General features: G+C 40.7%; 1 protein-coding gene across 5 annotated transcripts in view; it reads left to right on the top strand.

The window, feature by feature from the left end:
- Window positions 1-18,401, top strand: part of nr2c1 (nuclear receptor subfamily 2, group C, member 1) — a 122,133-nt gene that overhangs the window by 49,660 nt on the left and 54,072 nt on the right. For all 5 annotated transcript variants that reach the window (XM_060843042.1, XM_060843045.1, XM_060843044.1 and 2 more), the window contains 2 exons: window positions 2,287-2,343; window positions 9,601-9,679. Coding sequence is in view for 2 of the 5 variants with exons in the window: in XM_060843045.1 (XP_060699028.1) it covers window positions 9,623-9,679 (57 nt within the window). In the remaining 3 variants the exon portion in view is untranslated. The remainder of the gene's footprint in view (window positions 1-2,286; window positions 2,344-9,600; window positions 9,680-18,401) is intronic.

Below are 18,401 nucleotides of genomic sequence, written 5' to 3'. Positions count from 1 at the left end.
GAAGTAGTCAGCTACAGGACAATGGGGTTGTTTGGTGCATATGTCCCAAAAATGTTCCCTGAAACTCTGAGTTGGCATCCTGTCTTCCTGATGTGGAGGAGACCACATTAAGAGCAAAGGACACAGTAGATGAGGTGGGCAGGTGTGCAAGAAAATCTCTGCCGAATGTGAAAAGATCCTTTAGGGCCTTGGATGGAAGTGAGTGGGGATGTGTGAGTGCAGGTTTTACACCACTTGCGGCAGCAGAGGGAGGTGCCAGGTGTGGAGGGTGGGTTGGTAAGAGATGTGGACCTAACAAGTGAGTCACAGAGAGAATGGTAGGGAGGGAAATATATCCTTGGAGGTGGAGTCTGTCTGTGGGTGGCAGAAATAGTGGAAGATAATGCGCTGTATTTGGAGGCTAGTGGGATGGAAGGTGAGGACTGGGATGGGGAGGATTCTACCCTTGTGGTTGGAGGTGTGGGAAGTGGAGGAGATGTGCTGGAGGGACATTGTTGATTAGATGGGAGGGGAAATTGCGGTCCCTGAAATAGGAAGACATCTGGGACATCTTGGAGTGGAATTCTCCTCCTGGGAGTAGATACAGCGGAGGCAGAGGAATTGGGAGTAGGTATAGCAGAGTGGAGGAACTGGGAGTAGGCGATCACTGCTAAATCAAAGCCAGCTGCCAGCTGGAGGAAGAACACCTCATCTTCTGCCTTGGGACCCTTCAGCCACATGGTATCAACATCGACTTCACTAGTTTCCAAACCTCCCCTCCTCCATCTCATCCCAGATCCAACCCTCCATCTCGGTGTCGCCTTCTTGACCTGTTCTAATTCTCCATTTTCTTTCCAGCATATCTACTCTGTCCTCCGACCTATCACAATTACCCCCACCTGCATCGATCTATCACCTTCCTCCCAGCACCCTATTTATCTCTCATCCCCTTCCCCCTCTATATTCCTGACGAAGGGCTTATGCCCAAAACATTGACTCTCCTGCTCCTCGGATGCTGCCTGATCCACTGTGCTTTTCCAGCACCACCCTTTTCAACTCTTGACTCTCCAGCATCTGCAGCCCTCCTTACCAGGGTAAGGAGACTGTATTGTGAACAGCAAATGCAGTGGACTGAGTTAAAGGAAGTGCAAATAAATTGCAGCTTCACCTGGAAATTGTTGGATATTAAGGAGAGAAAATATAAAGGGACAAGTGTTAAACCTTCTGCAATTGCTTTGGTGGGAGAGGTGTTGGAGAACGGATTGGAGTGAGCCAGGGTGTCATTGCGAAAGTTATCCCTGCCGAATGTTGACAAGGGAGGGGAAGATGTATTTGGGTGTGACATCTTACTGCAGGTGAAAAAAGTGGCAAAGGATCATCCTTTGAATGTGGAGGCTGGTGAGGTGGAAACATATGCGATTAGAGCAAATATGGACCATTCAGCTCCTCAAACCTATTTCATTATTCAATAAGATCTTTCTCCGTTCCATTTACCCCCAGTAATCCTTAATTCCCATGCCTAACAAGAATCTATCCAGCAGAAAGTTAGGACTACAAGTGCTGGAGATGACAGTCGAGCGTGTGGTTCTGGAAAAGCACAGCACATCAGGCAGCATCCGGGGAGTAGGAGAATCAATGTTTCGGGCAAAAGCCTTTCATCGGGAATTCCTGTCCATTTTTGAGATTTTGAAGCTTAAAGGAATGTATAGTTATTGTAAGCTGTTTAATAAAGGAATCATAATATTGTCCATTGCCTACTTGAAATACCCTTTAGTATATTTTCCTTGTCCAGCTCAACCAATATGTGCCTCAGACTTCCCTTATTCAAAATTTACCCTTCCTTCAGGTTGAACTTTATGTCCACATCCGAGACTCAAGTACCTAATGTAGGCTCTCATTACAGTGTGATACTGCATGAGTGTTACCTCATTAGAAGCACTGTGTGTGGATAAGCCTTTGAATATCTGACAGTTCATGCAGATAAAAAAGATTAACTAAGAATTGGAAGCTATCCCCACAGTTCTGGTCAATAATGTTTCCCCTTAAACAATACAATTGAATGTAGATGACCTATAGTTTATCTCTGAGCCCAGCAAGACCTCAGGAATTAGCTGCAGCTGATTACAACAGTCACTACGTTTCAAAAGTAATTCATTAGTTGTAAACCACTTTGCGATGTGCTGAGGACATAAAGTTGTGTTGTGCAGATCTTTGTATAATACATTGCCAAATCACAGCAGTTGAATAATAATGATATTTTTGAAATGCTAGTAAGTGTCCAACTTTCTTGTCTGTTTCATCCTGCAGATTAATAGGGTGTCATTCGTCTGAAGTGTTGGGCTGGAGAAGGAAGGATAAGGAACGGTAAGCAGCAGAGAATTCTGTATCAAACGTGTACAATTGAAGCTGTAACTTGATTTCAGCTTACACACTTGCAATGAGTTTATAAATGGAATACATACTGCTTAAACATAGCATGTTCAATTATTTCCAGAAAGATTTCCATATCTGATACAGATATTGTATAAGAAAGGTCCTTCAATCAGTTATTGAGACAACTTGAATGAGCATTGTGCATTAGCTCCCTTTAGCACACAGTTCCAATGTTAAAGGGTGAGATAAAACACAAGTACTATTGGCTTTAAAATGAAGAAAAGTCACATAATCTAAAAAAATTATTTCTTAACTGTAGTGCTAATGCATTAAGGAAAATATGAACAGTCTGTGTTAAACGTCTTATGGATTAGTATGTGGCTAATCTTGTTTATAGTACATTTTACTTTTTCTTAGCTTATAGCCATTTGCAATGTGGAAGTGTTCTTGTTGTAGTACACCTGTTAATAGCACCATGCTTGTTTGCTATCATAAAGCTTACTAGAATTGATTTTACTACTTTGTTTGGCTTGTTGTGGTCCAACTTAGACACCAGTAATTTTAAAAAAGAAATTGAAACTTTCATTTATTAACCAAACAAATTACACCACAAGTTTTTGTGCTTCAAAAAGAATTCTTTATTGCCTTGTAAGAGGTGAACAAAATAAGTACTACTAGCTTTAACACTATATTTTAAAAGCTCTTATACTTGAAAACCATAACATCTCAACAGAATACTTCCTGTTCCAGTTCTATTTCCATCCAACAGTTCCCCTATGCTTCACATGATCTTGTTGGTTCCTTCAATTCTCCTGAATCCAAACCAAGATGCAACACGGTTCTCAGGAAATGATTCTCCTCGTGTCCATGCTATTTCAGAGGCAGTGGATAACTATTTGTAGGGATACCCTTGAGGTTTTCTTGAGTGCTACTTTTTGATTTTGGAAGGCTCCCCTGTTGGATTTTAGAGACTTTTAATTTTATTTTCACTAACTCTCGTGATTATAGAGTCAGAGTCATAGAGTCCTACAGCACGGAGACAGGCCCTTTCGCCCAAGCTAGACCATGCTGGCCAAAATGTCTGTCTACGCTAACCCCATTTTCCTCTACTTAGCTCATATCCTTCTAATCCTTTACTCTCCATGTATTTGTCCAAATGCCTTTTAAATGTTGTTCACATTCTTGTGTCAACCACTTCCACTGGCAGCTCATTCCATTTGCTTACTACTCTCTGTTGTCCCTCAAATTCCCTTTTATTCTTTCCCCTCTAACCTTAAGCTCATGCCCTCCAGTCCTCGATTCCCCAACCCTGGGAAAAAGACGAAGTGCATTCACCTTATCAATGCCTCTCATGACCCTTATACACTTCTATAAGGTTCCCCCCTCAGTCACCTCCACTCTAAAAAGAAAAGCCCTAGCTTGTCCAAGCTTCCTTGTAACCCAGACTGTTGAGTTCTGGCAACATCGTTGTAAATTTCTTGTGCACTCTTTCCAGTTTAATAACATCCCTCCTATAGCAAGATGACCAAAACTGATCACGACACTCCAAGTGTGGCCTTGCCAACGTACTGTATAACTGCAGCATAACTTCCCAACTTCGAAGCTCTATGCCCTGACTGACAGAGGCCAGTATGTCAAAAGCTGCCTTCACTGTTCTATCTACCTGTGACTCAACTTTAAGAGAACTGTGAATCTGAACTCCAAGATCCCTCTGTTCCACCACACCCCTTAAGGCCCTACCATTCACCATAAAACATCTGCCTTGATTTGACTTCCCAAAATGCAAAACCTCACACTTATCTAAATTAAACTCCATTTGCATTTCTCAACTCACTTCTCCAGTTGTTCAAGGTCTTGCTGCAATTTCTGATATCCTTCATCACTATCCGCAATACTAACAATTTCAGTGTCATCAGCAAACTTACTAATCGTGCCTTGTACATTCTCATCCAAGTCATTGATCTCGATAACAAACAGCAATGGGCCCAGCACTGACGCCTGAGGGATACTACTAGTCACAGGCCTCCAGTCTGACAAGCATCCTTCCACTAATACCCTCTGCTTCCTACCATCAAGCCAATTGTGCATTCAATTTGCCAGCTTGCACTGGATTCCATGTAATCTACCCTTCCGGAGCAGCCTAGCATGTGGAAGCTTATCAAAGGCCTTACTGAAATCCATATAGACTATGTGTACTGCCCTGCCCTCATCAGCGTCCTGGTCACTACTTCATATAATCAAGTGTAACAGCCTGCATTGACATATGAGGTCTTGGAGCTGTCAAGAAATGGAATTGGAAGAATTCATCAAAATCCTTAATAATTAGCAGTCATCCATGAAAATTAAAGCCACAACACACACGCGCGTGCGCGCGCGCGCGCACACACACACACACACACCATTAATTCTGAGACAACATATATTTAAATTGGTATAAGATAATTGACCTAAGTTAATAACAGTTTATTTTTCAAAGTAACATGGCTGTACATGGAAAAATCCATCATCCCAAACTTACATAGATTAGTGGTGTCTCAGCTCATGTATTTCGATTGCATAAGGACAAAGCTAAAATATTTTAACTAGGCAGTTACTTCTCTTTTATTAAAAAAACTATATCTCAGTTTAACAATTTACACAGTCTTCATTACAATAGAAGTATTCAGCACCTTTTCCCTAGATAGTAACCTCTGAACAAATGTAGCCTTAAGCTTGAGATTCCACATTCCTTTGCAAGGAATGATTACAAATTTTCCTACCTCCGAGCCAGCTAAGTATTCTTTTGTTGGCAAGTTTAAAACAGTTTTCTGTCATTTGCAGCCTCTCTTTAGGGCTCTCCTTGCCACCTCACCTCTTCCTTCTTGCACTACCCCATGTCCCTTGCAATCACTTCTGTCTAATCATCTCCCACCTCTTTTGCTTTTGCAGCCTGTTCGCCCTCCCAAAACTGCTCACTAGTCTTGGGATCCCCTGCAAAGGCCCAACTGCCCCAGCTTTGGCATTGACTTAGGTTTATTTTCAAAAGACTATCAGCAGAAAGTGCATGAGAGAATCAATCCGTGATTAAAGAGCAGCTCCTCAGATTGTGGCAATCCTACTTATGGGGACAACTTTTCTCTCAATGAAGGTCCTTGTGATTGAATATTTCTGGTTTATGTGTATTTTGAGCACAGCTCTGATGGAGGAAGCTCAACTGTGGGTCTTGCCACAAATTTATTCAATGACTCCAAATCAGAACTATCCTTGTTTCCAGTAACCCTTTATTACGGTTCCATCTGTTTTTATAGCTCCTGGAAGATCTCTCTCTTCCCTTCTCCAAATTGCTCTGTACCCAGACTGTAAAAACCTTGATTGAAAAAGATAAACAAAAGCCTCCCTGCAAACTGTCCCCATAACACCCTCACATACCTGGGATATCCCAGATAAAGACTGAAAATAATGATCTCCAACTTCACGTCATCCCTGTGTTTTGATATACTGTATCAAGAATCAAAATATTCCTTTTTGAAGGCTGTTTCTTGGATGTTATGTTTAGCGTATCAGGGGCTACATTTTGATATTTGAGGCCTCCTTCGATCTAAAGGTTTAAGTTCAAAACTAAATGGCGCTCAAAGTGGAAATTTTGCTCCAGACATAGATTAAAGGATATTAACGAAGCAGATGCTTCTGTGCTGTGCATGCAGCTGAGAATTGGAAAACAGTTAAAATTCTTTTTGTTCACTACCTCCCTAGTACTATTGTTCCCATCCACTGACCGATATTGCAGCTAGCTCAAATTCTGGAAGTTCTGCGTTGATTAGACTCCCAACTTTTTCTAGCCATCGATATACCTCCTAAAAAAAATACGAGCACAGCGAGAACCAAAGATTGTTTGCAAACAGTTCCTTACACTGAAAGTGAAGCCTAAAGGGAATAGAAGGAAACCTGATTTCTCTGCACAATAGCTTTTCTACCTTTATCCTAGTTGTCTCTCTTTTAAACTTTACTTACAAAATAAATCTATGGAGAAATCTAAAGTAAAAAAGGCTGTAATGTTTTTGATTAGTTGTTGTTGTTCCAGCAGTCGTTTCCAAATATGAAAGGCAGGACCAAGAGGGGATTTAGAATGTAAAGTAGTATAGCACAGGAATAGGCCTTTTAGCCCACTCTGATTGTGCTGACCATGTTGCCATTCTGAATTAATTCCACTTTCAGAGAGATGAACACCCTGTTAAATTGTGTAATTTCCTCTTGAATCCGACGTTTAAAATGTATCATCTCACACTTGTCAGGATTAAATTCCATCTGCCATTTCTCTGCCCACCTCCACCTGATCTAAGTCCTGCTGCATCCTTTGATAACTTTCCTCAAGATTCACAATTCCACTAATTTTCATGTTGTCTGCAAATTTACTAATCAGATAAGCTACATTTTGATCTAAGTCGTTTATATATATATATTTTTATATATATATATATATAACAAACAACAGAGGTTCCAACAATGATTCTCAAGGAGCGCCACTGGTCACAGACCTCCAGTCAGGAAAACAGCCCTCCACAACCATCCTCTGTTTTCTATAACCAAGCCAATTTTGCATCCAATTTGCCAACTCACCATGGTTTTATGCGACTTAATCTTCTGGACTAGCCTACCATTAGATAACTTATCAAATGTTTCAATAAAGTCTATATAGACAACATCCACTGCCTTACCCCTCATCAATCATTTTTGTCACTCCTTCAAAACTCTCTACAAGTTTGTGAGACAAGACCTCACCCCACATAAAGCCATCCTGATTTTCCTCAATAATTTCTTTATTTTCCAAATGCAAGTAAATCCTGTCCCTAAGAATATTCTACAATAATTCTCCTATCACTGATGTAAGGCTCCCTGGCCTACAATGTTTTGGATTTTCCCATTGCTCTTCTTAAACAGGGAATAACATTGATTATTCTCTAATCTTCTGGGACTTTGTGGCTAAAGAGGATACAAACATCTCTGTCAAAGCCCCAGCAATCTTCTTCCTAGTCTCAGTCAGCATCCTGGGACAGATCCTAACAGACACCCAACACCACCACCTCAGTATTGACATGAGAATGTCAACATATCCCTCTTTAAATTTGCTATCCATGTCCTTCTACATAGTGAACACCGCTGCAAAGTATTCATTAGGACCTCACCCATTTCCTCTAGCTCAACGCATATTTCCCTCCTTTGTCCTTAATTGCATCTACCCTTTCCCTAGTAACCCTCTTGCTCCTAATATATGTATAAAATGCCTTAGATCTTTCCTTAATCATACTTGCCAAGACCATTTTGTGGCCCTTTCTAACCTTCCTAATTTCTTGTTCACTTCTACTTCCTTTATGTTCCTCAAAGGTCTTGTTTGGTTTCAGTTTCCTAAACCTCTCTTTTTCTTTCTTTCTTTCTTTTCTTAAACCTTTCTTTTTCTTTTTGACTCTTTGAATAAAAATTTTTATTCAAAAAAGTAATTGAAGTTTTTTAAAAAATTCATTCACAGTGTATGGGTATCTCCAGCCAGTGCCTGTTTTTAATAATAATAATACATAAATGCCCAGGGGTCAGATAAGTGTCAACCACACTGTTGTGGTCTGGATTCACATGTAGACCAGACCATGTATGGACAGCAATTTCCTTTCCCTAAAGAACATTAGTGAACTGAAAAAGGGGTTTTCTGACAATCGACAAAGATATAGTATGCAGGTTCAGCAAATGTTAGCAAAGCTAATGATCTGTTATCATTTTGCACAAGGCAAGTTGGATACAAGTGTCAGGAGCTTATGTTTCAGTTATACAGGGCACTGATAAGGCTGCCCCTGGAGTGCTACACATAGTGTTGGGCACCTTATTTAAGGAAGGATGTAAATGCATTGGAATAGTTCACAGCAGGATTATCAAATTTGTACCTGGAATGGGTTATGAGATGAGGTGTGCTGTATCATGAGGAAATGTTGGACAAGCTAGGCTTGTGCCACCAGAGTTTAGAAAGATAAGTGAAATGTGTAAGATCCTGAGTGGTGTTGACTGAGTAGATATGGAGAGGATGTTTCCTATTGTCGGAGAATCTCGAACAAGAGGTTGTTGTTTAAATATCAGGGTCACACATTTTAAACAGATGAGGCAATTTTTTTTCCCTCAGGGTTGAGTATCTTTGGAACTCTCTTCCTGAAATGGTGGTAGAAACAAGGTCCTTGTACATTTTTAAGGCAGAGGGAAATGGATTCTTGTGCAGTCAAGTGAAAGTTTATTAAAGGTAGGCGGGAATGGAGATTTGAGGTCACAATCAGGTCAGGCATTATCTTATAGAAGGGCGAAACAGGCTTAATGAGCTGAATAGCCTGCTCCTTCTCCTAATTTGTATTTTCATATGAAACATCAGTTTCAAGAAAGCATGCCTGGGAGAAGCTCTGTGGTATTAATGGATAACATGTTTAAATATTGCATCCATGGCAGGTAGAATGAACACATTAAGGCAATTAATTTAACTTCGGCTTCAGAACAAAAGGACCATACTATTAGTTCAGAGCAATACAGTTCAGAAAATAGAACAGCTTCTTCTAGCAGGAGAATCAAGTCAGTTCAGGGAACCCAGTCCCCTTCTCAAAAGTGGTTTCCAGTCTGTGGAGCGTCCAAGCCAGGGGAGGTTAGATAGAAAGCTTCAGTTTATTTAAATTAAACTGAAAAGATTGAGATAACCAGAACTGTGAAAGTTTCATACCAATTGACTTGATATTGAAAGATTATCTCTACAATTCGAGAAGAAGAAACTGGAAAGTGTCAGTTAAGTAAAGATTTAAAAGCTGAGATGTGATACTTCTCTGGGAATGAGTCTGTATAAGAGATGACATGAGAAATAGGTGCAAACTTTGACTATGTTAAAATCTTTATACTTTTTCCATATATATTTACATAGCTTTGTCTATTTACTTGTCTAATAAATGTTTCAGTTGTTATTAAAGGATATCTGCCTCCTTGTGTGATTTATGTTTTCATGACAAACCACCATGTTAACCAACTGCAGAACTTAAATACATGAGTTATCAAGCCAGGTTACATTCTCGGATCTGACAGCCAGCATTACCATTAGCTGGGACCACAACAAAGTGCATCAGTTAGATTATGACTGGCAATTAATAGCCAAATGTTCTTTAAATTTAAACAAGAAGCTTCAACAAAATGTGTCTCTTTTCAGCAGTATTTAAGTTTTTTTATGACAAAATAACTATTTGTATGTATTTCTTGCAGGAAGTGTCCATGAGTATTCTGAATGGCAAACAATATGGAGGAGCTGGCACAGCAGATTGCTGAACATCAAATGGCTGAGGTACGCGGACAATATTAAAGCAGCTTTCCAGAGATTAACAATTTGAAAATCTTGATTTTAAGTTCTGATTTCAGTTGATGTGTTTCATCAGTTTCATAGTCTGGTCCAGGAGTTCACTATATCTCCTTTGGAAGAGAAAACATATATCAAATGAACATCAGGAGGACGAAACCTACAGGGATGTCTGACATGCAGTAACCTGAACAGCTGCTGCCTTCGCTGTAACCTTACTGTTTTTGTTTTGTAAATTTATAATATTGAGTAGAAAGAATTATTTTTGATTATATGCTTTTATTGAGATCTGCCTCTTAATTACATTGTGAAAATATAAAAAAAAAGCTAGCCTGGAGCAGTGTTTTTTAGAGGAGTGAGACTGAGCTATTTTCTGGGCTGTCGATTAAGGTGCAAAGATTTCCTTTAGTAGAGTGATGTACTCTGCTTGTCGGATGTGGGAGATTAGGGAGAGTTTCCATGTTACTGATGATTATGTCTGCAGTAAGTGTATTGGGTTGCAAATCCTATCTGAGCGCATGGATCGGTTGGAGCGGCAGTTAGTGGCAATGAGGAATTTACAGAAGCTAGGGAGTATAATGGGTGTCTGCTGTAGGAAGGTAGAAAAACTGCAAATACAGTCAGGTAGGTGGGTTACTGCCAAGATTGGGGACGGATGTTTGCAGGTAAAGGGATGGCTGAAAAATAGGAAGCCTTCAAAAATGAGGTAACACAAGTCCAGAAACGGTATGTTCCTGTTAATGTGAAGGGCAAGGGTGGTATGTGTAGGCAATGCTGGAGAAATTGAGGTTTTGGTCAAGGTATAAACAGTAGAGATTGAGTGATTCCTGAGAAGAGTATAAAGGCAATAGGCGTATCCATAAGAGGGAAATCAGAAGGGGCAAAAGGATACATGAAATAGCTAAGACAAATACGGTTTGGGAGAATCCAAACAGATTTTATAAATACGTTAAGGACTAAAACTCCTATTATCTAGGGAGATAATAGGGCCCATTTAAAGTTCAATAAGGCCGCTGATGTGTGGAACTGCAGGAGATCGGAGAGATACTAAAAGAGTATTTTGCATCAGTGTTTACTGTGAAGTAAGATGTGGAAAGTATAGAATGTGGAGAAATAAATATTGACATCTTGAAAATTGTCCATATTACAGAGGAGGAAGTACTAGATGTCTTAAAGGTGTTCCAGTACAGTCACAACACTGGTATCTACCCAACAATGTGGAAAATTGCCCAAGTACATAAAACCTAGCACAAATCCAACCCGGCCAATTCCCGTCTCGTCAGTATACTCTCAATCATAAGTAAAGTAATAGAAGGTGTCATCGATAGTGCTATCAAGCAGCACCTGCTCAGCAATAACCTGTTCAGTAACTCCCAGTTTGGGTTCTGCCAGGGCCACTCAGCTCCTAACGTCATTACAGCCTTAGTTCAAACATGGACAAAAAGAGCTGAATTCCAGAGGTGAGATGAGAGTGACGGACCTTGACATCAAGGCTGCATTTGACTGAGTTTGGCATCAAGGAGCCCTAGCAAAACTGCAATCAATGGGTATCGGGAAAAACTGTCTGGTGGTTGGTTGGTGTCATACCTGACACGTAGGAAGATGGTTGTGATTGTTGGAGGTCAGTCATCTCAGTTCCAGGACACCTCTGCAGGAGTTCCTCAGAATAGTGTCCTCAACCCAATCATCATCAACTGCTTCATAATGACCTTCCCTCCTCCATAAGGCGAGAAGTGCGGACGTTGGCTGATGGTCACGCAATGTTCTCAAACTCCTCAAATACTGAAGCAGACCATGTTCAAATGCAACAAGATCTGGATAGTATCCAGATAGACTTGAGCTGACAAGTGGCAACTAACGTTTGCGCTATATAAATGCAAACCTATGACCATCCTGAATAAGGCATTGCCCCTTAACATTCAACAATGTTACCATCACTGAATCCCCCACTGTCAATATCCACAAGTTATTATTAACCAGAAACTCAACTGCAGTCACCACAAAACACAGTGGCTACAACAGCCGGTCAAAGCTAGGAATACTGTAGAGAGTAACTCACCTCCTGACTCCCAAAAGCCTGTTCACCATCTACAAGGCACAAGTCAGGAGTGTGATGGGTTGCTCCCCATTTGCCTGGATGAGTGCAGACCCAGCAACACTTGAAGCTTGACACCATCCAGGACAAAGCAGTCTGCTTGATTGGCACAACATTTACAAGCATCCATTCTCTCCACCACTGATGCTCAGTAGCAGCAGAGTGTACTATCTACAAGATGCACTGCAGAAATTTACCAAAGATCCTCAGAAGCACCTTCCAAACCTCTGACCATTTCTATCTAGATGGATAAGGACAGTAGATCTATGGAAATACCACCACTTTCAAGGTCCACACCAAGCCACTCACCATCCTGACTTGGAATTATATTGCTGTTCCTTCACTATTGCTGGATCAAAATCTTGGAGTTCCCTCCTTAATGGCATCATGGGTCGATCCACAGCAGGTGGACTGCAGTGGCTCAAGAAGGCAGCTCACCACCACCTTCTCAAGGATAATTAGAATCCTAGAATCCTCACAGTTTGGAAAGTGACCATTCAGCCCAACAAGTCCACACTAACTCTCCGAAGAGTATCCCACCCAAACCCAAACTTGATACTTATCCCTGACTAATGCACCTAACCTATACATCCCTGAACACTATGGGCAATTTAGCATAACCAATTCATCTAACCTACATATCTTTGGAATGTGGGAGGAACCTGGAGCACCCGAGCACACTCCATGCAGATATGGGGGATAATGTGCAAACTCTACACAGACAGTCGCCCAAGGCTAGAATTGAACCCTGGGTTCCTGGTGCTGTGAGGCAGCAGTGTTAACCACTGAACCACCATGCCGCCAGTTAGGAAGGGCATTCAAATGCTGGCCAATCAGTGATGCCTACATTCCACAAATCAATAAAGAAGTGAAAATAAAATCCCTGGGACAGAAGCTAGACAAGTGATTGCTGGGCCCCTTACTGAGATATGTATCATTGATAGCCACAGATGAGGTGTCAGAAGACTGGAAGTTGGCTAACGTGGTGCCACTATTTAAGAAAGGTGGTAAGGAAAAGCCAGGGAATTACAACTGGTGAGCCTGACAATGGTGGTGGGCAAGTTGTTGGAGGGAATCCTGAGGGACAAGATTTACATGTATTTGGAGAGCTAAGGACTAATTAGGGATAGTCAAAATGGGAAATAGTATCTTCTTAATTTGATTGATATTTTTTGAGGAAGTCATGGAGAGGCTTGATAAGGGCAAAGTGGTGTACGTCACATGGACTTCACTAAGGTGTTCAACAAAGTTCCTCATGATAGACTGATTATCAAAGTTAGTTCACATGGAATAGAGGGAGGACCAGGAATTTGGATACAGAATTGGCTCGAAGATAGAAGACAGGGTGGTAGAGGAGGGTTGCTTTACAGACTGGAGGCCTGTGACCAATGGAGTGCCACAACAATCGGTACTGCACTCGCTGCATTTTGTCAAAATTGAAGATGTGTGGACAGTGAAGAAGGTTACCTTGCAGGACCTTGATCAGACGGGCTAATGGGACAATGAGTAAGCAGATGGAGTTTAATTTAAATAAATGTGAGGTGCTGCAATTTGGGAAGACAAATCAGGGCAGGACTTGAATACTTAATGGTCAGCAAGACTGGGGAGTTTTGCTGGACAAAGAGACTTTGAAGTGCAGGTTCATTGTTGCTTCAAAGTGAAGGTAGATAGGATAGTGAAGAAGGTGTTTAGTTTGCTTTCCGTTATTGCATTAAGTATAGGATTTGGGAGGTCATGTTGCGGCTGTACAGGACATTGGTTAGGCCACTGTTGGAATACTGCGTGCATTTCCAGTCTCCCTGCAATAGGAAGGATGTTGTGAAACTTGAAAGGTTTCAGAAAAGATTGACTAGGCTGTTGCCAGGGTTGGAGGATTTAAGCTAGAATGATTGGTTGAATAGACTGGGGCTATTTACCCTGGGGTGACCTTATAGAGGTTTATAAAGTCATGAGAGGCATGGAAAGGGTTAATAGGCAATATCTTTTCCACAGGATGGAGAAGTCCGAAACTGGAGGACATAGCTTTAAGGTGATAGAGGAAAGATTTAAAGGGAACATAAAGGGCAACGTTTTCAAGTAGAGGCTGGTGCATGTGTGGAATGAGCTGCCAGAAGTAGTGGTGGAGGCTGGTACAGTTACAGTATTTAAAAGCATCTGGATGGATATATGAATTGGAAGGGCTGAGAGAGATATGGGCCAAATGCTGGAAAACTAGACTAGGTTAATTTAGGATATCTGGTCGGCATGGACAAGTTGGACCGAATAGTCTGTTTCTGTTCTGTCTATCTCTTTGACGATGTCATGGAAAATACTCAGCAGCAGGTTGATGTTTGCATGTAGAAAAACAACCACATAAACGGACGGGTCTAGTTTGTTTCTCAAATTGAACATTTTGCAAGATATGATACTCTGCTACTGTGCAAATTCAGTGCAACCTGGTAGTTGCAAGAGAATTACTGAGAACAAATTTAATGGAATTACCCCTTCAACTACCAGTGAAGGGACAATGGGTTAACTGACTTATATTGATTTTTTTTGTTGACCAAGGATGTGGAAGAGTCTGGTACAATTGCAACATTTAAAAGGCATTTGGATGGGTATATGAATAGGAAGGGTTTGGAAGGATATGGGTTGGGTGCTGGCAGGAGGGACTAGATTGGGTTGGGATACCTGGTTGGCATGGGCAGGTTCGACCAAAGGGTCTGTTTCCATGCTGTACATCTCTATGATTCTATGATTTCATCAGGATGTAAAATACTGAAACATTTTAGGAGTTTGAGGAACCTCCAATAATTAGAGTTTTTGATTATATTTAACATAACTTACCAACTGCTGATCAAAAAACATTTTAAATAATCAAGCTGTTAAATATGCTTTATTGTGATATATTCCAGAGCTTGAAAGATATAATCTGTGGAAATAGTGCCTGAGGCATTTGCTTTTTATTGAAAATGGGGGTCGGACTACTACAAAACCTGTTAAGTTGAAACGTGATTCCTTTGGAGAAATGGCAAATCCTTTGCCATTTTTCATTACAGCAAAAGTGAAAAGTTATTAAGCTTGTAATTTACAGACTGTTTTAACAGATGTAAATAATAATTTGTAAATATGTGGTCTCAAACTGAGATCTTGTTTGAATTTTATGCTTTGAATTTTTAATCAGCAGCTACCCTTTAGTTCTGATTCATCCACCAGTCAACAAGGAACTTGCAAACTGGAATGTGCCTTTACCTGCTTACTATTTATAACTAAATGTACTGAGACTTGGAGAAACCTTGTCATGGTAGCCTGGTTATTAGAATGTATCGTATCTGTTGTTTGATCCATTGACGAGAAGATGGGCATTATCAAACCTTAGCTGAGGTGATAAACCAGCAAGTGTATTTATTTTATACTGTATAAAATACTACGCCATATAAACCAGAGAAGCGCATTAAATTGTTTTCTTTAATGTCAATAAACCATTCTGTACTAACTCTCACCATAACCTCGACTTTTTCTTGAAAATATGACTCATTCTTTATTTTAACATTATCACTTTGGTACCAGTGCCAGCTCTGCTGGATTCAGAATGACCGACTGACTCTTTCTTACCTACGATATGGGCATTGCTGGCAAAGCCAGCATCTATTGCATATTCCTAATGCCCTTGAACTGATTTGTTTGCTAGGTGCTTTGAGAGGGCACTTAGAGCCAAGTATTTTGCTGTGGGCTTGCAATACCATCTCGACCCGGCCAAGTGAGAATGGCAGGTTTCATTCCCTAAAGGATATTAGTGAACCAAATGTGTTTTTATGCTTACTTCATGGTCAATAGTACTGAGATTAGATTTGATTAATTGAATTTAAATTTAACAGGTGTTATGGTGAGATTTGAATCAATATCTCCAGTGCACTAAACTGGGCTCTGGATTACTTGTCTAGTGACATTACCACTGCACCAATGTGTCTCTTAAATGAGATACAGTCAACCTCAGATGTACTTCAAATCCTTGGCTGATATATTGAATCATAGGGCATAAAGCACAATATTGCTCATAACTGTTTTCAAAAATAAGTGACGTCATTTGTTTTCAATTGCATAGGATGTTTGAATCAATTTAAATTGATTGATTCATGGATCTATGCTAATATTTTGACCTTCAAATGTGTTCTCAGCTAAGTTACAATGATAGCGATAAACCTGGTACATTACGACCAACATACCGTTGTTGATTAGACTTATAGGAACTTTGGATTTATAAATAGTGGCATAGAGTACAAAAGCAAGGAAATAATGCTACACCTTGACAAATCTTTGATCAAACCACATTTGGAGTATTGCGCTTAGTTCTGGGCACTTTATTTAAGTAATAATGTTATAGCCCTGGAGAGAGATCAAAGGAGATTTAATGGAATGACACCAGGAGTGAAGGATTTTAGTTTACAAAGGAAAATTAGAGAGATTGACCTTGTTTTCCCTGTAGCAGACAAGATTAAGAGGTAAACTTTTTGAGGTGTTCAAAATCATGAACAATTTTGGTGGGAGTTTCCACTGGTTAGTATGTCAGTAACTAGTGGTCACAATCTCAGGATTGTCAGCAGGAGAGCTTAGAGTGAGATGAAGAGAGACTTCTTTACTCAGAGTTGTTAGGATTTAGAGTGCGCTGCCTGGGAGAGTGGTGGAGGCAGATTCCATAAGATGTTCCAAAAGAGAGCCAGATATCCCCGGCAATTACAGACCAATAAGTCTCACGTCTGTCGTCTGCAAGGTGTTCGAAAGGATTCTGAGGGATAGGATTTATGACCATCTGGAAGAGCATGGCTTGATTAAATGCAGTCAACATGGCTTTGTGAGGGGCAGGTCATGCCTCACAAAGCTTATTGAGTTCTTTGAGGATGTGACTAGAAAAGTTGATGAGGGTCAAGCTGTGGATAGGTGTATATGGACTTCAGCAAGGCATTTGGTAAGGTTCCCCATGGTATGCTTATTTAGAAGGTCAGGAGGAATGAGATACAGGGGAACATAGCTGTTTGGATACAGAATTGGCTGACTAACAGAAGACAACGAGTGGTAGTAGAAGGAAAATATTCTGCCTGGAAGTCTGTGGTGAGTGGTGTTCCACAGGGCTCTGTCCTTGGGCCTCTACTGTTTGTAATTTTTATTAATGACTTGGATGAGGGGATTGAAGGATGGGTCAGCAAGTTTGCAGACAACACAAAGGTTGGAGGTGTCGTTGACGGTATCGAGGGCTGTTGTAGGCTGCAGCGGGACATTGACAGGATGTAGAGATGGGCTGAGAGGTGGCAGATGGAGTTCAACCTGGACAAATGCGAGGTGATGCATTTTGGAAGGTCGAATTTGAAAGCTGAGTACAGGATTAAGGATAGGATTCTTGGCAGTGTGGAGGAAGAGAGGGATCTTGGTTGCAGGTACATAGATCCCTTAAAATGGCTACCCAAGTGAACAGGGTTGTTAAGAAATCATATGGTGTTTTGGCTTTCATTAACAGGGGTATTGAGTTTGAGTCGTGAGATGTTGTTGCAGCTCTATAAAACTTTGGTTAGACCGCACTTGGAATTCTGCGTGCAGTTCTGGTCGCCCTATTATAGGAAAGATGTGGATGCTTTTGAAAGGATTCAGAGAAGGTTTATCAGGATGCTGCCTGGACTGGAGGGCTTATCTTTTGAAGAGAGGTTGACTGAGCTCGGACTTTTTTCATTGGAGAAAAGGAGGAGAAATGGGGACCTAATTGAGGTATACAAGATAATGAGAGGCATAGATAGAGTTGATAGCCAGAGACAGGGCAGAAATGACTAACAAGAGGGGTCATAGTTTTAAGCTGGTTGGAGGAAAGTATAGAGGGGATGTCAGAGTCGGGTTCTTTACACAGAGAGTTGTGAGAGCGTGGAATGCGTTGCCAGCAGCAGTTGTGGAAGCAAGGTCATTGAGGACATTTAAGAGACTGCTGGACATGCATATGGTCACAGAAATTTGAGGGTGCATACATGAAGATCAGTGGTCGGCACAACATCGTGGGGTGAAGGGCCTGTTCTGTGCTGTACTGTTCTATGTTCTACATATATATTTGAACAGGGTGGAGGTAGAGGTCTGTGGAGATAGAGCTGGAGAGTGGGACTAGCTGAATAGCTCTGTAGGGAGCTGATACAGAGGCAGTGGGTTGAATGTCCTACTGTGTGTGAAATTCTAATTTTATTCCTTGTGCCTGTCATTCATTGTACTGTTTTAAAAAATGTAAAAATGACTGACTATTATGGTATATAACAATATTTTATTAATTAATAACAGCACATTTGTCAGAGTTAGCCATCTGATTCACCAGCAAAGCATAATTCTTGCGTTCACGAATGTTAGTAATTTCAGTAAGTGATTAATACAAAGTAGTGATGTTACTCCATCCTGCAGGGATAATTTCAGGATTCTTCCTTTTACACATTAACATTTTGAACTACTTACTCTGTATTGTTAGAACATAACCCAAAAAAAGGGCTAGAATATTTGTCTCTTTGAACTTGTGCTTTGTTAATATGACTAGACTTTGTCTTTAGTGAAACTTTGTTCTATTCTACAATAGCAAGGTGAAGAGATAGGAAAAGTAAATTGTACATGCAACTT

This window comes from Hemiscyllium ocellatum, chromosome 23 (genome assembly GCF_020745735.1).
Source record: "Hemiscyllium ocellatum isolate sHemOce1 chromosome 23, sHemOce1.pat.X.cur, whole genome shotgun sequence".
Lineage (NCBI taxonomy): Eukaryota > Metazoa > Chordata > Chondrichthyes > Orectolobiformes > Hemiscylliidae > Hemiscyllium > Hemiscyllium ocellatum.
Note: the sequence above shows the minus strand (reverse complement) of the source record. Positions and strands in the feature narration are given on the sequence as shown.